At 52.7% G+C, this 22693-nt stretch overlaps 1 protein-coding gene across 16 annotated transcripts in view; it reads left to right on the forward strand.

Moving 5' to 3' along the window:
- DYSF (dysferlin) overlaps positions 1-22693 on the forward strand; it is a 225314-nt gene that overhangs the window by 83989 nt on the left and 118632 nt on the right. For 8 of the 16 annotated variants that reach the window (XM_070379785.1, XM_070379790.1, XM_005891741.3 and 5 more), the window contains 7 exons: positions 1937-2019; positions 11849-11890; positions 13470-13585; positions 14092-14205; positions 15640-15817; positions 16353-16477; positions 18396-18502. In XM_070379785.1, the coding sequence (XP_070235886.1) occupies positions 1937-2019; positions 11849-11890; positions 13470-13585; positions 14092-14205; positions 15640-15817; positions 16353-16477; positions 18396-18502 (765 nt within the window). The remainder of the gene's footprint in view (positions 1-1936; positions 2020-11848; positions 11891-13469; positions 13586-14091; positions 14206-15639; positions 15818-16352; positions 16478-18395; positions 18503-22693) is intronic. The other 8 variants (XM_070379787.1, XM_070379794.1, XM_070379792.1 and 5 more) reach the window with 1 other exon arrangement.

Here is a 22693-nt window from a genome sequence, read left to right on the forward strand (position 1 = left end):
ACTATTACCTGAATCCTAGAAATACGATATGGTCCACATGGCCTTTTCTCTGTAACTTAATCTTTCATTCAGTTCTTAAAGAATTCTTTTCATTAAAAACCAAAACCCCCCAAAACTATCCCCTCCTCCTCAAAAAAACCTGACTCAAAACCTCTCTCTTCCCATTCAGATTCAGGTGAGCCCAGAGGTCAGAAATCCTATTTTGCTCCAAGAGCTACTGGTCTTCTCTAGGGTTTGGTCATGAAGGCAGTTTAGAAGTGTCGTCAACTGTCAATTATCTGGTGTTGATAATCTCATTGTAAAATGTTTAAGGGACTCTTTACTCCCCCGTTTCTTGTCACTCACCATGAAAAGTGATACAGATCTGTGCTGACAATTCACTCCTCCTAATGTAGCCCCCGCCCTGATACAAAACTTTAATGCTTAACCACCTCCCCGGGAAATACAGAGAGGAAGGAAGGGAGCAGCAAAGACCTGGTGTCTCATGGCTGTCAGATTTAAAAGAAAAATGACATCACCATGCTCGGGTGGGTCTTTCACCGTGAAGCACGTGGATGTCATCTCCTGAAGCTGCCTGTGGTCAAGGGATGCACAGCAGGAAGAGAGGGCTACTGGGCTCCAAGAGAAGGGAAGATGCACACGGGGAACCTTCTGGAAGGAGATAGAGCCTGCCCCTCCAGTCTTGGCACTGTGGTGTTTTTGGACTGGAAACGTCTTTGCAGTGAGAGACTGTCCTGTGCGTTGTAGGGTGTTTGGCTACAATCATGGCCTCTCTCTATGGCTCCCCTCTATACCAAAAATGTTTCCAGGTGCCAAATGTCCCGGGGTCAAAAATCTCTGGGTTGAGAACTCTCGGTCTAGCCTGACAGGGAAGCAGCAGGCTTCTGCAGGCACGGCTCTGGTTTCCCCATGAGGCATATCTTGCTCAAGTCCCACCTTTGTCATCCTGCCTGCCTCGGCTTCTTCTCTAGACTGGGGCTGACTGCAGGGCCTGCCTCAGAATCCTGCCTCAGGATTAAATGACGTGACAGTTTCAGCACTGTGCTTGGCTCTCAGGAGGTGCCCAGCAAAAGGTGCCCAGCTGTTACTACATATGGTTGTCAAGGGGGCAGGTGTGGGGCAGAGGAAGGGTCTGCACAGAAACGCTCAGTCCTGGAGCTTCCCCCACGGTCCCCTATGATGGGTAGGAGGGGAGAGGCCTTCCTTGGGGAGGCAGGACCAGTCCCATTTTGGAGCCAGAAGCTGTGTGGACCTTGGTGAGAGTGCTGGGCCAGGAGTCAGGATACCAGTTTCTGTCCTGGCTCCTCCCCTCCCTCCTGGGCTGACCTTGGGCGAGGACTTTGCGTCTCCGAGTCTGTTTCCTTCCATCTGTGCAGTAGAGATTTAATAAAAGTACCTATTCCCCAAGGCCATTGTAAGGATCCTTGGTGATCAAGGAAGCTAGAAGTGCTTTGTCACATACAAAATCAGATAAAAAAAAAAAGAGCTATGTATTAGCTACCCTAAGCTAATTAAGACTGTGGGCTTCCTTGGAGAGAGTTTCTTTCTGGTCACCTGATTTTTCTCCTTCGTCTGCTATGTCTTAGCTCTCAGAGCCTTGCTCTCCCTGGGCCTGGGGGTCTGGCTCCCTGGGCGGCCTCCTGCTCCCCTGTACTGCTCCTGCCTCAGGCCTCCTCCTTTTCAACCTGCAGCTGTGCCCACAGACTTCCAGCTTGGCTGCTGGGATGCTGATGGACTGGGTTCCCCCCAGAGGAGTCTTGAGTAACACTTTCTTTCCAGTCTCTTTTCGCCAAACATTACTAGGCCTCCATAACATCCCTGGTGTGAAGACTGGGACCCCTAACAAACGATGCATAACTCCGGCCATTTCCTCCCTGGGTGGGTTGTGGCCTGCGAATCCCACCCGTGTTCAGGCCCTTTCTGCCCCTCGCTCTAGGGACCGCCTCACCCACAACGATATTGTGGCCACCACCTACCTGAGTATGTCGAAGATCTCTGCCTCTGGAGGCGAGATAGAAGGTGAGTGCCCCTCGGTGCTGCCCTCTGGTCCCCATGCTCTCCCCTGTCCCACTGCAACTGTCTTACACCTCTAGCTTTAAGAGTTTGCAGAAAAGGGAAGTCTATAAGGTCTTCGTTGCCCATTTCCCAGGAAGAAGGGCTTTGGCCAGTGAAAGAGATGGGCTTGTGTTTAGGACTGGCCTCACTGTGGAAGGTGGGTACACCATCAGATGGTCTAGAGGGGATCCATTCCTGCAGATGATCTTGGGGCTGTGGCCACACCATCCACCGGGTTCTCTGTTGGCTGACTGTTGGCTAGCAGTTCCTATTTTGAAATGGCTTTCATTGGTCTGTTAGAAAGTAGTGTGTGATCATTTGTACAATTTAAAAGAGATAATCTGAAAGAACAATATACAAATTTACTCGCAAAATTATCCATCAGCCTCTCCTCCCAGACAAGAGGTAAATATTAATATTCTGGGGCCTGTTTCTGTGTATGTGTGTATATGATAAACAGTGTTTTGAACAATTTTTAATTGTTTTGACAATTGCTTTTTGTCACTTGGCAATATAACATAGACGTTTATTCATGCTATTAAGTATTCTACAATATGGTGAACGCGCCATAGACCACATTAACTAAATGTTGAATATTTAGGTGTTTTCTAATTTTTCCATTTTATAAGGAGCTAACTTGATATTGAGTATTTTTGTAGTTGAATCTTTATGTAATTCCTGATTTTTCTTTTGCATAAATGCCTTGAAGTGGAATTGCTGTATCAAAAGATTTGAACATTTTAAAGCTTTTAGTGTATATAAAAATTGCCCTACATAACGACTGGACTCATTTATACTCTAATCTCTCAAGCTTATTTTGCTGCATCCTTATCAACACAAAGCAAGATAATGATGTTTTTAAAGAACTTTGTCAATTTGTTGGGTGCATTTCATTGTTGCCTTAATTTTATTTCATTGGTATCTGGTAAAGTTGACCAATGTAAAATTTAAAATATTTAATATTCATCTTACATTTGCAAATTATATATTTTTACAAATTATATATATTTATATACTTTAAAATTTATTCTGCTGTAAATTGCCTATTCATGCTTTGTCCATATTTTTGATGGTATGTTTGTCTTTTTCTCATTGTTTTTTAAGAGTTCTGTATGTAGATGGAGGTTAACTTTCTCCTGTCATCTATGTTGTGAATAATTTTTGTCAATTTTATCATTTAATAGTTTTAACTATTCAATTTAAAAATTTTACATAGCCAAATATATTAATTTTTTCCTTAGTGAATTAGGCAAGGGTTTAACATTACTTTTTAAAAAATTGTTCTTCTTTGGTGATACCAACACTGTATGTTGAATAATCTTTTCCCTACATTTTGAAATGCCACTTTTATCCCCTACTAAATTCCTAAATGTGTTCTTGGTCCTATTTCTTGATTTTCTATTATCTTTAATTGGTATGTCTGCTTATTATTTCTTAGGTTTTGGTATCTGGGCTGTGCTGGCTCTGTAAAATTAATTGGAAAGATTTAAAGTCTTTTCTAACATCTGGAACAGTTTATATAACATAAGAATATAGTCTTTTGAGGGTTTGAAAGAATTCACCCATAAAACCGTGTGGGCTGGGTGCCCTTTCTGAGTGGCTGTTGCACTAGCTCTAAAACCTTTTCAGTTTCTCCTGTGATCATTGGTATTTTTAGTTTGTTACTTTTACTACAGTTAATTTTGATAATCTACATTTTCCTAGAAAAATATTTATTACATTGAGGTCTTCCAATTTTTTTATAGTGTTGTGCAGAGCAATCTTTTATGATTTAAACAATTCTCTCTACTTTCTTATTTCTAATGATATGTGTTTGAATTTTCTTTTTTCTTGATTAATCTTGTTAGAAGTTTTTCTTTCTCCCTCCTGTATTGAACTTTTCAAAGAAAAGTTTTTGGACTTAGATATGAGTTCTAATGGGCTTCCCAGCTGTGCAATAGTAAAGAATCCATCTGCCAATGCAGAAGACACAAGAGACTTGGGTTTGATGCCTGGGTCAGGAAGATCCTCTGGAATAGGAAATGGCAACCCACCCCAGTATTCTTGCTGGGAAAATTCCATGGACAGGGGAGCCTGGCGGGCTACAGCTCATGGGGTCACAAAGAGCTGGACACATCTGAATGAATATGCACAGGCACACTTTAGTTCTAATATTTTCTAATTTTTTATTCTCTCATCTTTTAAATCTTCTCTTTAACTCTCGTTAGACATATTTTGTTGTTTCCTTTTTAACTTTCTAATTGTGTGCTGAGTTGCTCAGTCATGTCTGATTCTTTGTGACCCCATGGACAGTAGCCCACCAGGGTCCTCTGTCCATGAGGATTCTCCTGGCAAGAACACTGGAGTGGGTTGCCATGCCCTCCTCCAGGGGATCTTCCCAACCCAGGGATCGAACCCAGGTCTCCTGATTGTAGGTGGATTCTTTACTGTCTGAGCCACCAGGGAAGCCCAACTTTCTAGTTAACTTGTGTTTATTTTCAGTATTTCTTATTTAAGTAATGGAAGTATGGTTTCTGCCACATATGTCATGCTTTTGGCCTTCAGGAAATCCCAAGGTTGTATTTATCTCTATTTTTTACTTTTATTTTTTACATTTAGGTATTTAATCTATTTTGAGCTTCTTTTGATGTGTTTTCTGAGAGCAGTTTGATTTGATTCCTTTATAGATAGTTTCTCTTTTTTTCTGGCTTGTAGGAATGTCTCTTTTTACTTGTAGTTTAAAAAATTATTTTGATCGGTTTAGGAGCAAGACTCTTGAATTTTTTCTGAGACACAGTGAATTCTTAAATCTGAGTTGAGGATTGATTTCATCTACTCTAATATTGTTGTCTGAGCAGCTGAAGACATGGAGAGGGGTGGGATAAGAGCTGTTCTGGAGCCAGGGAGCTCCAAGAGAGTTGTTCCAGTCTCCTCCCACCAGTCCCAACCTTGTAAGGTCCTTACAAAAATCCAGTGAGACTATAAATGTCACATTCTGGAACACAATAAACCCTAAAGTAATGTTGCTCTTTAGTATCATGATTATTGGCTTTCTGCATCCCTATTCTGATTTTTCCCCCCTGTACCAATTCTGCTTTTTACTGCTTCCCATGTGGTTTAAGACTGGCTATTGCATTTTTAGTTTCTTGTCATGCCTTCCTTTCCCTCCATCTTTCCTTTTATATTTTCCTTTTCCTCTTTGTTCTCTCCCTCGTTTTGTTTTGTTCCACAAAAGTTACGTCTTCCTGCACTCTACTGAGGATTCCAAATCATTTCTTGAGAGTTCAAGGTGAACACCCTCCTGAATTTTACAGACGCTGTTTCCTCCCTATTTCCCTATCCTGGTTGGCCCTCTGTTTTTCCCCTCCCCTTTTATTCACTCTCACACACTCTTGCAAGATCTGGCCAGTGTGGTGTCTTTCCACAGACAGGGTGTGTGGGTCTCTGTCCATCCATCTTCTCAGATCTTTATCTGGAGGTCAGGTTAGCATGCCCAGTTTCTGGCAGATTCCACCTAACACTTCTGAAGTTGACCAGTCTCCTCTAGATTCTCTGAAACATTTAAATATATATATATATACAAGTAAAAAATCTGCAATGAACTTCCAGTTTCCCTCCCGATGCGTTAACATCTAGCTGCCATGCTCATTTCATCACTGATACTTGTCATTGTTGGAGTATACCAAAACTCCTTCCCAGAAGCCCCTGCTAAAGGGCTTGTCCTGCCCCAGCCCCTGCCTGTCCTGACTGTGGGAACTGCTGGTCCCAGGATGCGGTCCGCCTGTAGTTGCTGTCCGATAGTTGGATGCAGAGCTAGAAAGATGGGAAGTGAGGGCAGCGTGTCATGCAGGTGGGTGGGAGAGACACTATCCTAGGCTCCCCATGGATCAGAACTCCTGCATGGAGGGAATCTCTTCTCCAGTTTGCCGGCTCGTGCTGTCCCTGTCTCTGAGTCCAAGGGCAAATGTTGGCAGAGGCACAAGGTGCCTTTCTGACTGGTTTCCAGCAGCCACTGTTTCACGAGGCTACAGCTCTGCCAGCTGTCAGCCACCCGAGGGAGAGTTTAGATGCCTGTGCCCCCATCAGTCTTCATGTCTGGGGGTGGTGTTGACCTTGCCCTTTTCCAGGGTCGTCATGAGTATTTGAATGCGAACATGAGAAAGATGTTTATTTGGTCACTAGATGGCGCTCAAGCCATGGGCAACCCATTGTGGTTCATGGCCCACAGGCTCCCACAGTTTGTTTTGGACATAAATGAGAATCTTCTTGTCACCAGCTAAGCAGTTTTAAGTACAGTTAAATAGCTTGATCTCTGTAGCAATAAAACAGTTAGACTTATTGCTCAAACTGGAGCCGTTCTTCTCAAGCTCTCTCTAGGCCTGGAAGGTTAGCCGTTGCCTGCCTCCCTGCCAAGCTTCTCCCACTTGTCCTGAGGCCACCTCCAAATGTCACTCCAACTTTGAGCTCTTTTTGTTTTTCTCCACCCTAGGGTGTTCCAGAATATCTGGGTGATGTGTGGCCCTTGCTTTTCCCACTACTCTCAAAGCTCAAACTAAACCAAACTATAAAAATGGATTCTTTCTCTATATTCTCCAGCCTCACAGTTCACCAGATTATTTAATCCAACCAGGAATTTTTGTTTTCGTGTTTTGTTGTTATTTCCAGCTAGGACAGGACCTAACGCTAGCCTCTTAAGCACTTTTGACTGCAGGTTTGCCTGGCACACTTAAGTATTCCTTGGACCCTATGCTCCAAAGCATTTAGTAAAAAATTTATTTGTTTTTTTTTTTTTTTAATGAGGAGTGCTTTCCTGAGAAGCCTCAGTCCTTTTGAAAGGTAGCAGGCACATGAGCCCCATGAAACGTAGGTTCCATGGTACAAATTCTTTTATAACTTTGTACATATGAAAATCATGCTACATAAATAGCACTCAGGCAGTTTTTTCCATGGCTACGAAATCCAAAGTTCGTTTCTTTTTGTCTTTGGAGCATAGATGATGAGGATTTCCCAGCAGTTCTTGGTTTCTTCTCCTGCCTGGCGCTGGCTGGAGTCAGGCAGCCAAGCCGTGGGCGTGGGAGATGTGCTGAGAGGCAGAGGGAGCGGCTGGGCTGGCCGCAGGTAATGGCCTCAGATGCTCCAGGAGAAGGGGGTCCTGAGCTGGGAGGGCCTGCCCTGTACTTCCACAGGTGAGGGAGCTGGGCTGGGCTGCTCAGGCCACAAAACTGGAAGCGTTCATCTGTGTTCTGGGGCTTCCCCAGCCCCTATTCCTTGGGCTTAGGGAAAACACACCAGAACACTTGTGTTTTGGCAGAAGAGTGGTGAGGACTAAATAGAGGCTTTGTCTTGGGTGGCTTCACTGATGACTCTGCCCTTGACTTTATGAGCTGTCTGCAGACACAAGCATGATCCTCACACCTGGAGACCTGTGACCCTGCCCCCGAATTAGGAGTCGCTGGCCTTAGTTGTCGGCAGGGCCCTGTCTCACCATGCCTCATTCTGTGCCTGTTAGGTTTGTGGAACAAACCAATGAATGAATGAGGCAATTAGTGAAAAAGGTGTGGTTGGGAGCCAGGCTGCTTGGAAGCCCCTAGCTTGGTCCTCCCAGCCACCAGAGGCATGTGTTGTTCAGATGAGCGGGACTAGGGGCCAGCTGTGTCTGGGCTGGGCACTAGTTTGCAGCCAGAACGCAGAGTTGGTCTGTGGGTGGAAAGCTGTGTTTGCTTCTGTGAGGAGCACACGGGGGTCGGAACTATGACCTTGGCCTCATTAGCCCTAGATAACTGGCCAGGCCTGTTTGTAATCATTTGAAGGAGCTTAAAGTGGAATCTGTTTCCTTCCGGCGGGCCCTGGTCATGCTCTCCTGGGGGTGCAGCTGTGCCCGGGTCGGTCCTCTGTGGTTGCTGAAAGTCTCCTGTGACCAGAGGCCTTGCTCCCCTCCTGATGAAAACCTATTCCTGTGGATATGAAAATGGCCATGAATTATGGTTTATGCACTCTGACTCCTGCCAGCCGGCATTCCTAGCTGAGGCCGGCTGTGGAGAGCTGAGGGGCCGGGTCCCAGGGCCGCAGGCCGCCCCCGTCCTCCATGCCGCCTCTGTGCTCACTTGGTCGGCTCTGACCTTGTGCCCATGTTCTCTCTGCTCCATGCCCTTTCTTCCTGTGTCTCTGCTCATTCTTCCTTCCTGCCACAATGTTCTGCTCAGCTCTTGGCTCTTAATTCTGATAATGGAGCTATAGGGAAATAGCAATAGGTATTATTTCTTGAAGGAGACCAATAGGTAAAGGTGATCAGTGAATGAAAATAATTAGGTATTTCACTAAACACAACCCCAGGTCAATCAGGACCCCAGACTGGGCCACACTTGGATGGTTGGAGGAGGAGACAGGGAAGGTCAGAGTGTGGCAAGAGGCAGAACCAGAGAGGACAGTGGAAGGAGACTGAGGATTGCATACTCCTTTGGGGGTGTCTTGTGCTTGTCTTGAAGTGAAGTTGGAAGTCTACCAGAGCATCTCCTTCCTTGCTTCTCTTATTTCTAGACCCTCCTTACCCATGTTTAGGGTACAACCAAGAGTAGAACATTCAGCTAATGGACAGTGCCTGGCACTGTGCTTCATTCAAAACATCAGGCGCTGGAAGCCTCCTGTTTCAGAACTGTGCCCAGTGCCTGCTGTTGTGAAAATGCAACATGGTGCCCTTAGTGGTAATTCTACAAATGACCACTAGGTGGAGATCTTGTGCCTTGAAATGCCTCCACTCCATGCAGTCAACCTGCCTGTGGGGTGGAGAGCTGTGTGTGCCTAGCTCTGGCCCTTTCACGGTTCCCTCACCCTTTCTTTGCATCTGAACTTTGTTTCCCCCTCTTATCTGGCTATAATATGCCAAAGCATATATATATATATATATTTTTTTTTTTTTCTGTGTTATTCCTTGAATGTATTGAGTCAAGTTTTCAATGGACAAACAACATACAGCCTTGCAGGCAGATGGTGGCGTGCACGCCGGGGCCCTGGGACTGTGTCTCGCTGAGGGGGGTGCACTGATGACTCAGTGTGTGATAAATTCACAGCTGGGCTGGCCTTGGGGTCTCGGCCCACATCTGTTTCCCGTCCAGGAGCTGTTTTCCTTCTGTCTGCCAGCTGCCCATCCACAGTGCCTCACTCACCTAATTGGTCCTCACCCAGCCATGCCCATCCTAACCCTCTTCCAATCACTCACCTAATTGGTCCTCACCCAGCCATGCCCATCCTAACCCTCTTCCAATCACTCACCTAATTGGTCCTCACCCAGCCATGCCCATCCTAACCCTCTTCCAATCACTCACCTAATTGGTCCTCACCCAGCCATGCCCATCCTAACCCTCTTCCAATCACTCACCTAATTGGTCCTCACCCAGCCATGCCCATCCTAACCCTCTTCCAATCACTCACCTAATTGGTCCTCACCCAGCCATGCCCATCCTAACCCTCTTCCAATCACTCACCTAATTGGTCCTCACCCAGCCATGCCCATCCTAACCCTCTTCCAATCACTCACCTAATTGGTCCTCACCCAGCCATGCCCATCCTAACCCTCTTCCAATCACTCACCTAATTGGTCCTCACCCAGCCATGCCCATCCTAACCCTCTTCCAATCACTCACCTAATTGGTCCTCCACCCAGCCATGCCCATCCTAACCCCTTCCAATCACTCACCCAATTGGTCCTCACCCAGCCATGCCCATCCTAACCCTCTTCCAATCACTCACCCAATTGGTCCTCACCCAGCCATGCCCATCCTAACCCTCTTCCAATCACTCACCTAATTGGTCCTCACCCAGCCATGCCCATCCTAACCCTCTTCCAATCACTCACCTAATGGTCCTCACCCAGCCATGCCCATCCTAACCCTCTTCCAATCACTCACCTAATTGGTCCTCCACCCAGCCATGCCCATCCTAACCCCTTCCAATCACTCACCCAATTGGTCCTCACCCAGCCATGCCCATCCTAACCCCCTTCCAATCACTCACCTAATTGGTCCTCACCCAGCCATGCCCATCCTAACCCCCTTCCAATCACTCACCTAATTGGTCCTCACCCAGCCATGCCCATCCTAACCCTCTTCCAATCACTCACCTAATTGGTCCTCACCCAGCCATGCCCATCCTAACCCTCTTCCAATCACTCACCTAATTGGTCCTCACCCAGCCATGCCCATCCTAACCCTCTTCCAATCACTCACCTAATTGGTCCTCACCCAGCCATGCCCATCCTAACCCTCTTCCAATCACTCACCTAATTGGTCCTCCACCCAGCCATGCCCATCCTAACCCCCTTCCAATCACTCACCTAATTGGTCCTCACCCAGCCATGCCCATCCTAACCCCCTTCCAATCACTCACCTAATTGGTCCTCACCCAGCCATGCCCATCCTAACCCTCTTCCAATCACTCACCTAATTGGTCCTCCACCCAGCCATGCCCATCCTAACCCCTTCCAATCACTCACCTAATTGGTCCTCACCCAGCCATGCCCATCCTAACCCCTTCCAATCACTCACCTAATTGGTCCTCACCCAGCCATGCCCATCCTAACCCCTTCCAATCACTCACCTAATTGGTCCTCACCCAGCCATGCCCATCCTAACCCTCTTCCAATCACTCACCCAATTGGTCCTCACCCAGCCATGCCCATCCTAACCCTCTTCCAATCACTCACCTAATTGGTCCTCCACCCAGCCATGCCCATCCTAACCCCTTCCAATCACTCACCTAATTGGTCCTCACCCAGCCATGCCCATCCTAACCCCTTCCAATCACTCACCTAATTGGTCCTCCACCCAGCCATGCCCATCCTAACCCCTTCCAATCACTCACCTAATTGGTCCTCACCCAGCCATGCCCATCCTAACCCCTTCCAATCACTCACCTAATTGGTCCTCACCCAGCCATGCCCATCCTAACCCCTTTCCAATCACTCACCTAATTGGTCCTCACCCAGCCATGCCCATCCTAACCCTCTTCCAATCGCTCACCTAATTGGTCCTCACCCAGCCATGCCCATCCTAACCCCTCTTCCAATCGCTCACCTAATTGGTCCTCACCCAGCCATGCCCATCCTAACCCTCTTCCAATCACTCACCTAATTGGTCCTCACCCAGCCATGCCCATCCTAACCCCTCTTCCAATCGCTCACCTAATTGGTCCTCACCCAGCCATGCCCATCCTAACCCCTTCCAATCACTCACCTAATGGTCCTCACCCAGCCATGCCCATCCTAACCCCCTTCCAATCACTCACCTAATTGGTCCTCACCCAGCCATGCCCATCCTAACCCCTTCCAATCACTCACCTAATTGGTCCTCACCCAGCCATGCCCATCCTAACCCCCTTCCAATCACTCACCTAATTGGTCCTCACCCAGCCATGCCCATCCTAACCCCTCTTCCAATCGCTCACCTACTGGTCCTCACCCAGCCATGCCCATCCTAACCCTCTTCCAATCACTCACCCAATTGGTCCTCACCCAGCCATGCCCATCCTAACCCTCTTCCAATCACTCACCCAATGGTCCTCACCCAGCCATGCCCATCCTAACCCTCTTCCAATCACTCACCTAATTGGTCCTCACCCAGCCATGCCCATCCTAACCCTCTTCCAATCACTCACCTAATTGGTCCTCACCCAGCCATGCCCATCCTAACCCCCTTCCAATCACTCACCTAATTGGTCCTCACCCAGCCATGCCCATCCTAACCCCCTTCCAATCACTCACCTAATTGGTCCTCACCCAGCCATGCCCATCCTAACCCTCTTCCATTTCTTTACGCTTCAGAGGAGCCTGCAGGTGTGGTCAAGCCTCCTCCAGCCACAGAACGTACGTGCTCTCACCTCTGGGATGACGAGGGAGTTGGGCCTTGAGGTTTTTACTGGAGGGGCAAGGGCGCTGGTTGTGGGGAAGTGTTCCATTTGCCTGTGGTGGGCTGGAGACTCCCCACCACAATCCCCAAGCTTAACTTTGGCTGTTACCTCTCAACCACGGTGGAATATGTAAATTGCTGGGAACGCTTCAAAGGCAATTCCCTCCCACTCTCTAACCCCCTTGCCCAATGTGCCGGGGCCCTGGAACTCAAATGAGTTCATTCTCTCTAGCAGGGTGGGGGGTGGAGCAGGCAGGGGGTCCATGATGAGGAAGGGGAAGTGTGAGTCCTCTCAGGGACCGGGAGGAGGCCGGGGTGAGCTGAAAACTCTTGAAGTTGAAATGTGCAAGGTAAATTACAGTCAGGATGATTAGTATAAATAATTAGTCATGCTTACAACAGCTCCATCCGATCTTTCACCCGCATCCCCAAAGCCAGAGTGTGTGCTGGGGACTGGAGGAGGAGGGATGCTGGGTGCAGGGCTCTGGAACAGGCATGCTCCTGCGTCTAGTTGGGAAAATCTTGCTGCTCAGGGACGGGCTCAAGCCCAGGGTCCCTGGAACCCGCCCCCCAGGGTCTGAGCACTCAGAGTCATCTCAGATAGTACCTGCTTCTGGGTCCACCTCCCACCTTTGCCATTCTGGAAACGGCCTCTTCCTCCTTCCGATGATGGGGCACCCTGGCTTTTCAGGATTCTCAGAGTTTGGCCATTGAAGTCCCGTCCTAGGAAACTTGGCTGTCAGCTAGAAAGTCATGACATTAACAAAAGAGGGCTGTCAAAAAAAAAAAGGATGGAAATGATGTGGAGGAAAGATTTTGTCTCATCATTAGTGTAATTCTCAAACTCTCCTCCAACTTGCTCCACTGAAAGATCCTTCTTTGCACAAAGTGGGGAAGAGGAGGAGATGCCAGGATGAGTCAAGGCTATTAAATGGTCTGTCTCAACTTCATAAGGATACAGGGGTGGAGGAGACATGTGCCTGGGGCTGCCCTGTGTGTGGGGTGACATCGAGTTGGGCCCCCTCCCTGGCATCCAGGAGATGATGTCTCTGGTGACCAGGCTCTTGGGCCTTCTTTGTGCCTCCCCATAGGCTGGATGGCCTGAGACACAGATGGAAGGGCAGGGTGAGGAGGGGATGAGCGTGGGCTGGGAGGGGCAGGGCAGTGAGCCCGAGCCCAGCTTTGCATGCTGGCTGAGTGCATGGGCTTGTAGGTGAGACCGCTGGGGTCATGCCTCTTTGCAGTCGTGTGCTCCTTTTCATCTCTTGGCCTCAGCTTCCTCATCTATACAACGAGACTAATAATAACAATACAAATCTCCATGTCTCGACACGGTGAGGATTAAAGTCCCGCAGGGGAGACAGCAGTAGCTCTCATGGGGTTCACTGTCCTTTATACGTTTCTGGGGGCCGCATCCTGTGCACGTGCGGGGTGCTGAGACCGGGGATGGGCTTGGCCTGAAGGTAGCAGGGCTGAGCGCTAGACATCTCGGCTGGGCCAGCCCCTCTGATCTGCACCTGTGTCTGTGTCTCCCAGTGGATGACCACCTAGGCTTCCTCCCCACCTTCGGGCCCTGCTACATCAACCTCTATGGCAGCCCCAGGGAGTTCACTGGCTTCCCGGATCCCTATGCAGAGCTCAACACGGGCAAGGTGAGCCAGACAGGAACCCAGATCCTGGGGCCTGCCTGGGCAGTATCTGAGGACAGCCTGGACTCCAAGGGCCTGGCGGTGCTTGAGCGGGCCCAGGGCCAGGCAGCTACCCACTCAGAGACCCCTTCTTCCTCCCAGACCCCTCCTGGCCCCTTCTTCCCTCCCACTCTCTTCTCTTTGCCTCTCCTTCAGGGCAAGCCTGACATCTCCTCCCAACCCCCCACCCCCAACCCTGCTAATTTTCCTGGCCCCCAAGGGGCCCAGCTTCTGTCTGTCTCAAGTTTCATTCTCCCCTCGCGAGGTTGGACCCTGGTGCTGACCATCAGGGTGGCATGGCCCTTGAACCCTCTGGGCCACCGTTTCCTCATCTGCAGAGTGACGGGGTGTGGCTCAGGGCCCTGCTGGTTTCCTGGGAGATGGGTGACCTCTGGGCCAGATGAGGTTCCTTCCCTTCCCCTTCTCCCCTCCACTGCCCCTGCTCCTGGTGACCCTTCCTCCCCTCTCAGGGAGAAGGCGTGGCCTACCGAGGCCGGCTCCTGCTCTCCCTGGAGACCAAGCTGGTGGAGCGCAGTGAACAGAAAGTGGAGGCTCTCTCTGCCGATGACATCCTTCGGGTAGAGGTGAGGGGCGTGGCCCTGGGAGGGGCCAGAAGGGCGGTGGCCAAGTGGGGCTGGTGGAGGAGGGCTCAGCTCCACCCATACTCACATGCCTTCTCACCTCTGGGCCTCAGAGTAACCCAGCACCTGGTCTGCCTTCCTGAGGAATGTTCAGAAGCTCAAAGAAGATAAAAAGTGGAAAGTATTCCTGAAATGAAAGTGTTAGTTGCTCAGTCGTGTCCGACTCTTTTCAACCCCATGGACTGTAGCTTGCCAGGATCCTCTGTCTATGGGATTCTCCAGCCAAGAGTACTGGAGTGGGTAGCCATGCCCTCCTCCAGGGGATCTTCCCGACCCAGGGATCGAACCCGAGTCTCCTGCATTCCAGACAGATTCTTTATCGTCTGAGCCCAAAGAAGATAAATAGAAGTATTTTAAAGTCTAGAGCTTGATGCAGGATGAGAGGCTATTTTAAAATAGCTAACACTTATGAATCTCTGACTGTTTGTCAGACACTATGCTGATGATACTGCTGATGTCACTGAGTCCTCCCAGCACCTGCCAGGTGGCTGCTCTGAGTATCCCCATTTTACAGATGAGAACACTGAGGCTCAAATGTAACAAAGCAGCAAGTGGTGGAACTGGGCCTTATTTCTAGGAGGCAGCTATGTGGAGTCCTCATGAGGGATTATACCCTCTCACCCTGTAGTCAGTGGTGCTGGTTTGACTTCTGGCTTGTCCACTTACCAAGTGGGAGTAATAATTATAGCCATCTTAAAAGATTGTTGTGAGAATGAAGTTTATTCTTACCAGCACGCAGTAGGTGCTCGATAAGTGTTAGCCATTGTCACTGTGTGCTTGACCTAATAAACCAGTCATGTAACCCCTCTCCCCTCTGCCTTCCACAGAGGGGATTGTAAAGTCATCTTGGTTCAAGCCGGGATGTGTGGTTGGGTGCTGGCCATGTCCTCAGCCTGGTGCCTGATGCCCAGCGGGGACAATGGGGCTCATTCATCCCATGTGTGAGGCAGCCTGTGATGCTGCAGGGCTGGCCGGCGTGGTGGAGAGCCTGAGTGGTGCGGAGTGGGTGTTCTGGGTGGGCACATGGTGCGTTATGGCCTTCGGCCCCTTCTGGAAAGGCAGAGGCAGGAGGCCAGGCTCCCCGGGGTTGTGGTGCCTCTGCTGCTGGTTTGGATTAAGGAGCTCCATGACCTCGGAGGCGCGGACCTTAGTAGAGGAACACGGCCAAACACACAGGCCTGGAATGAGTTTGCTCAGTTACTGACCAAATCTGGGCTCTGGTGCAGAGCCGGAGCACTCGCCACCCGCCCGTCCAGCCAGGGTTTATTGGGTGCCAGGCTCAGCCAGGGCCTCCCAGCCACGTGACCCCCTCCCCGCCCCGCACTGGTGTCCCTGTCCCTTCCCCCGTGACCCCGAGGCTGCCCTCTCTGCCCCCAGAAGTACCTCCGGAGGCGCAAGTACTCGCTCTTTGCCGCCTTCTACTCGGCCACCATGCTGCAGGATGTCGATGACGCCGTCCAGTTCGAGGTCAGCATTGGGAACTATGGCAACAAGTTCGACACCACCTGCCTGCCGCTGGCCTCCACCACCCAGTACAGCCGGGCGGTCTTTGATGGTGAGGCCGGAGGCTGCGTGCCTGGCGGGGGACCCAGGCCTCAGAGTAGGGGCCGAGCCCTAAATCCCATCCCCTGCGGAAAGCTTCTGGAGGCTCGCCCAAAGGCACACGGGTTCGGGGGACCCCTAGTCCGCTCCCTGCTGTTCTGCCTCCCCGTGCCCATCTCCAGGTGCATCCCTCCTGCCGGGATCCATAGACTAGGCTCCTGACACCAGCAGTGGTCGGCCTTGATCTTGACCTTTGGTGACCACTCATTCCATGGTGGGTGTGGGGCTTGGCGTAGAGATTTTGGAGAGCGTGGGATTCCCAGGGTCCTTCTGACAGCGCCTTGGTTTTGATGTGCTAAGGAGTCCAACTGAGAGCAGCAGCTGTCTGTTCAGCATGTGAAGGGAACTCTTGGCACCTTGTCCAGGCACTGGGGAATACAGGTCGTGCCACAGGTGTCTTAGCTGGGGGGCAGGTGTTTGCATCCGCCGCCTGCCTCGGCCCCCCACGCCTCTGCCCGGCTCAGAGCCAGGCCCTTGCGTCCTTCCAGGATGCCACTACTACTACTTACCCTGGGGCAACGTGAAGCCCGTGGTGGTGCTGTCGTCTTACTGGGAGGACATCCGCCACAGAGTTGAGGCTCAGAACCAGCTTCTCAGGATTGCCGACCAGCTGGTGAGTGGAAGCTGCCACCACCCACAGACCCCATGCATGCACCTCTCCTGCCCCATGGGTGTCTTCAGTCCTGCCTCCACAGGGGCTAAGCCTGCAGACCTCACGATGCCTGTGGTCCCTGTGTGCTGACCAGGCCAGGCTTGCAGTCCTGCCCTGCACACTGGGAAGAGAGGAGAGGGAGGGAGCACAGCTCTGGGGGGATCATCCCTAGTCTGAGGTAGGAGACAGCACAGAGAAACAGCTGAGAGAGACCGAGCTGGGAGCAGAGGACAGAGCCTGCAGCCATCCATCCACCCATTCATTCACTCATCGAATGCCTTTGACTCTTAGCACAGCAAGGGTTGTGCTGGAAACATCTAACTAGAGGGTGGATGTGAACAGGATGCTGCCCCTGACTCCAGGGGTCAGCTTAGTAAAGGAGTAGGCAGGTTCATCCACCCCTCTCCTACAGAGGCTGGAATTTCAGTTCAGACGTTGCTCCAGGAGTCCTAGGGAGGGGGGCTCAGAGGAGAGAGGAGGCCAGTTAGCATCAGGAAAGCAACTCAGGGCGGCGAGGGGCCGCATCCAGTGAGGGGAGTTGGGGGCCGGTTAGGATGCCCTTGCTGGGGTCCAGGGGAGTGGCTCTGGGAGGGAGCTGACCTCAGGGAGAAAACAGAAGGAGTTGAGCTGCAAGGACTTGGTGGTCTGTTGGACTGGGGAGCAGAGGCTGTGAGGAGGGCCTCCAGTGGCTGGGAGCTCAGGAGAAGAGCAGGGCTGTGAGGTCAGGGATGTGTCCTGTCCTGGATGTGGCTGGGGGTTACTGGTGGATGCTGGGATTTGCAGGCCTGGTGTTTGGCCAGAGAGCAGAGGAGAGTCAAAGTGGGCAGAGGGGAGAGGCCAAGGGTGGAAGACCCTGGTGGTGGCCCCTGGCCATTTCTGTGTGTGCACGGGGTGGAGGCTCACCCACGAGGCGTGTGGCCCGTGAGAACGGGGGGAGGCAGGTGTGCATGCTTTGGGGGCCCACAAGGGCAGCAGGGTAGAGGGCAGGGCGTTGAGAGGTTTGGACAGGTGAAGGAGGTGAGCATGGTGAGAAGGGAAGGGGGGAACGGGGATTTTAGAATGGCTGGGAGGGGTTGTCAGCCCCAGATGGGGACCACGATGACCCACACTTTCCCTGAGACCCGCAATTCTCTGGGAGGGAGGGACCAGTCCACGCCCAGGTTTGGGAGAACTCGGAGTCGATTTTGTGCAAGTCCAGCATCTTCTTGGCCATCTGTTCTCTCCCAGGCCATGCCTGGCAGACAGGGGCTGGCTGTCCTTCCAGGGCCTGTCTGTCTGCAGCGTGGTGGGCCCAGGGTGGAACGCAGGCTCAGGAAGGCAGAAGAGGTGGGCAAGGGGGTGGGGATGGAGGGGCAAGTCCTTGGCCTGAGCGTGACCTGTTGGGAGATCTGTCTCCCAGTTCAGGCCTGAGACCTGGGGCTGGAGCGCCCCCTGGAGGAGACCAGTTGCGATGGGGGCACGAGTAGGAGTTTGGGGAGGGAAGGCCCGCCGGGGCAGGCTGTCTGAGCGCTCCCGAAGGAAGGAGCATGGGATCCAAGCCTGCTTGGGTGGTAAGGTTTGAAAACGAGAGAGGGTGCAGGTGGGACCTGGAGCTGGCTCCGAGGTCGCTTACCTGTGAGACCTGGCTTGACGGGGCCGTGGAGAGCGAGATACACAAGCGTGGTGGGAGTCCCCAGTCTGGGAATTGGATGTTTGTTGTGGGGAACCCTGCAAAGTTCTTGAGCCACGACAGCCGCTGGCTTGTGGGGTCCGTACTCTGCCTTCTTGGCTCTCACTGTTCTTGCCTTTTTGGTTCAGGGGCTGGGCTGTGGTGACAGGACCTGGGGATTGAGGGTCCGCCCCACGGTGACCTTCCTGACCCTGCCCGCCCATTCCACAGGAAGCCGGCCTGGAGCAAGTCCACTTGGCCCTGAAGGCTCAGTGCTCCGACGAGGACGTGGACTCCCTGGTGGCTCAGCTGATGGATGAGCTCATCGCAGGCTGCAGGTAGGGGGTGCCCGGCACCCACGGCGCCCTCCCCTTCTGGCTGGCCGGGCCCTTTCCCGGGAGTGTTCGTGTGTGGCGGTGAGCGACGGCACGTCTCCCCGGCCACGCTTGGCTAGCAGTCCAGCCCGTGCTGAGTCCAAAGGTGGTGGAGCCAGCGCGGGGAGTTGAAAAGGTGACATTTAGAGCAGGTCATAAATCTCCCTGCAGCAGCGGCAGCTGCGGGCCCAGGGCGGCCCGGCTCACCTGAATGGGGAGCGTTGTGTCTCTGATCCCCGACCTCTTATTTCCCTGATGGAATCTCCAGGAGGAGCTGGCTGGTGGGGGTGACGGCGCCCCTCCTCCCCCCAAGGCTGTGTCAGGGACCGGTGTTTCTGTTTAGCCTTCTATTGACATGGCTGATTGTCAGCTTCAGGAAAAGGGAGCCCCAGGGGTGAAGGAGAATGGGGGTTCAGGGCCCTGGTAGAAGGGGAAGCATCTGAACCTCTCCTCCACAGCTGGGTGATTTGGGGCTCACCACCCACCTGCTCTGAACCTTGGTTTCCTCGTTTCAACCTGACATTAAGAATATTGTAACCACTTTATAATGTCACATAAGCAAAATGCCTGGCCCTTAGGACGTATTTAATAAATGATAGCTGTGATTATTATCAAGCAGAAGAAACATTAAGGAGACTTAGATTCTCATCCTGTTACCCACCTTTGTGGCTTTGGGCAACTTCACTTCTCTGGGCCTCAGTTTTCCCAGGTATTAAATGGACTTAATAACAGACAGCAGTCTTTTTTCTTACCATGGGATTAAGTGTGAATGTATGCAGATATAGTCTACACCCTCCTCTAAATCGTCTCACCCCAGCCCCTGTGGAATGTATGAGAAGTGCTGTGTGGCTGCCTGCCCCTTCTGGTCCTTTGTACCCCAGGTAGGAAGCACACACCTTTGTCAGAAATGGCCCTGTGGCCTGCTGCCCAGATGGGTCATTCACTCCTCCAAACTTTCCTGAGACCTGGCAGGTTCCAAGCGAGGAGCCTAAAGCGTGTTACAAGGGTGCAGCTTCAGCCCTCTCGGGGGTGATGAGGCAGAAGTGAGCAAATGAAGGAAAGTGTTGGGGGCTCGAGGCATGTGCCCCCGGAGCTCGGAGCAGGTGCATCTTGTGAAAATCTATAGACACTTCCTGGAGGCAGTGGTGCCCTAGGAGAACTCTGGAGGGGAGGAGTCAGCCTTTGGGGAACGGACTTCTGGGCATGGGCGCAGGAGCCTGGGATACCTGCTGCCTCCTGGGGGTTGTGAAGGGAGCTGCAGTCCCGTTGGGACAGGCCTCAGGGGGTTGCTAAGGCAAGCCCAGAGCTGGGGGCAGCAGGGGCCCAGGGATTCCTGGGGTTCAGACACTCACTCTGGCTGCAGTGAGAGTGGTGGGCTGGGGGTGGTGGTGAGGGGTGACTGATGAGGGCATCACCCAAGGCAGGGGACTCAGGGACATGGATGAGAGAAGTAGAGGGCAACGTGGACTGTTCAGGAGGCGCTGTGGTGAGTAACAGCCTCGTGGGGACCACTTTCTGTGCCAGGTGCGGTTCTGAGAAGTTCACCTGTATTAACTGATCATAAGAATCTTATGAGGTGGGAAGTAGAGGGATCCACATTTTACAGATGAGAAAACAGGCTCCGAGAGGTTAATCGCCCAGATTCACACCCTAGTAAGTGGCTGACCCCCTCGCTGTGCTGCTCTGTACTGGACAGGCTTTGATGGTGGATTGAGTGTGGCGGCCCAGGGAAGGTCCAGAATGGTCCCTTGGCTCTGGCCAGAGCAGGAGGGTGGAGAGCAGGGCCATTTCTGGAGGGGGACAGTGGGAGAAGAGCAGGTTTGGTAGAGGGAGAGGCGCTCGGGGCTGGCAGTGCTGAGTAGCAGTTGTCTGTGGTCTGGAGGTCGGAGGTCACTGTGAAGCTAGAGGGGGTACCCTCAGCAGGGGCAGCCGCAGAGTGCCTGGCTGTGCCCCACTACCCGACCTGACAGCTCGGGTGCGGAGGGCGGGCCGGGGCTCTGGGTTCAGCATGGTCTGCTCATGACTCACGTGCGGTGTGGACCTTGGCAGGTCCGAGGGGCCTGACACATCTGAGACGAGTGGGTCCCAGGCCCCTGGGCCGCTGCACCGCTCTCCCAGTGCCCCCCTCTTGATGTACTTGTCTCAAAATGCCTCTGCCAAAGCCTGGTCTCCTTGAATCACTCTCCTGGGGATAGAAGGTGGCCGGGGGCCTCCTGGAGAGCCCTGGTCTCAAGTCAGGGGCTTGTGAGGAGGGTCCCACCCCCTCAGGAGGGCACGCACGGCTCTCTGTGGAAGATCTGTTCCCTCGGCTCCATCTGGGCCACCAATAGCCCTGGGGCCGCAGAAAGAGAGCTCCCCTCCCCCACCAGGCTCTGTGTTGTGCATCATTGCAGCCAACAGCAGGGCAGCTGGGTGCAGATTACATGAGCCAGCTTGCCATAGATGACCACCAGCTGCTCACGGATTCCTCCGGCCAGCCCCCGCCCACCGCTCCACCATCAAGAGCCCTTCGTTTGCACAGATCCCTTCCTGCTGCATCTCCTGGGGCCCCTCTCCCCGCTGTGCCAGTCTCGCCCACTCTGCTCCTTTGGCCCAGCCTTCTCCTCTCATCTCCTGACCCATGGACCCATCTGCCAGCCACACCTGGGTGTCCACCGGCACATCCTATCATTTTCTGTGATCTTCCTAAGCCTGTGCCCTGCCACCTCCACTCCAGCACTGCAGCGGCTCCCGTTGCCTTCAGGAAAAGCCAGCCTCGTCTGACACGTGGACTTCTCTGTCTCCACTGCCTGCTCCTGGACCTCAGCAGTCTCACCCTCCAGCCCCCTGGAGCCTCCGTGCTGGCTCACTCCCTTGCATGTGCTCCCCCCGCCTCTGAGTCTTGTCTTCTGCACATTCTGCTTCTTCAGCCAGAAGGCCCTTCCTGCTCTGCTCGGCCTGACCTGCTTCTGCTGACCTGCCAGTGCAGCTTGAGTCCTCTTCCTCCAGGAAGTACTCCAGACTCTGAGAAAGCTCGGGGAGGCGGTGGCGGGGGTGGGGGTGGGGGTGGAGCTTGTCTGTTCCAGGGCCTTGTCTGTTCCAGGGCCTTCCTGAAGGTAGAGCTGGGTCTCATCCCTGGGTCCAGTCTCTGGTCAGGACCAACAGAGCTGTTCCTCGTGAGGATTGAAATGAATGACCCAGTGCCCAGGGTATCTTTCAGGCTGGACACTCTCCCCTCCCAGGCAGCATCCCTGATAAAGGCATCCAGTCTCCGTGGGGGCAGACAGCCACCTCGTGGACAGCCCAGCTCTGCTCCTAGCCTGTGCTGGACCCTGCCCTGGGCTGGCCTGTCGTTTCCAAGTCATCCAGGGTTGGTAGAGCGACTGCCCCTGCTTGGGGTTGGGGCCCTGTCATTGGCCTCCACTTCCAGGTCTCCCTTTTCTGGGCCTGCCTTGGGCTTTACGGGGTGGGAAAGGGCCGGGGCACCTTGCTTGTGGCAGTTACGGGTCTCGACTGTTTCTTGGGGAGCCTTGTTTGGGCTGGTGGCCTCCGTGAAAATCTCCCTTTGGTGGTCTGCATGGCAGTCCCTCTCAGTTCCGGACCTAGGCTGGGAGCATAAATCACCCTGGTTGGCTCGCCTCTCCATATCCCACTCCAGACCCGCCTGCCCCCGCCCTCAGGCCCACTCAGGCCTCCTTCCCAGCAGGCCCAGCCCAGGAGTCCGGTCGGGCCCCCCTTCACCCTCCGAACATGCCCCTCCGCCATGCTCTGGTGAGCTGGGGATGAAGGCCGCCCCTCTCCTGGCCTGGGGCAGCCCCATCCGAGGCACCCTCGGGGCAGTAAATATTATATTACCACAGGGTGTGCAGTACGTGACCTGAGACAGGCCCCAGGGCTTAAGTTTCCTGAGATGGAGTTTGCGTACTGCTCCCCCCACCCTAAAAATTCAATTAAAAAAAATAACAGGAAAAATGTAGTGCGCCGAGGGCCTGCCAGAGTGGTGTATCTGGCGGCGGCGGTGCCGCTGCGCTCGGCGGTAATTGGTTCTGCATAGCTCGGGGAAATTGGCAGAAAAATAAATCAGCCGGGAGCCGGGAGTCGAGACACCGCGGGGAGGGAACGTGAGGTGGGGGGTGGCTGCGAGGGGTGGGAGCAGATCTGGTGAGCAAGCGGGCT

This window comes from Bos mutus, chromosome 11 (genome assembly GCF_027580195.1).
Source record: "Bos mutus isolate GX-2022 chromosome 11, NWIPB_WYAK_1.1, whole genome shotgun sequence".
NCBI classification, from domain to species: Eukaryota; Metazoa; Chordata; class Mammalia; order Artiodactyla; family Bovidae; genus Bos; species Bos mutus.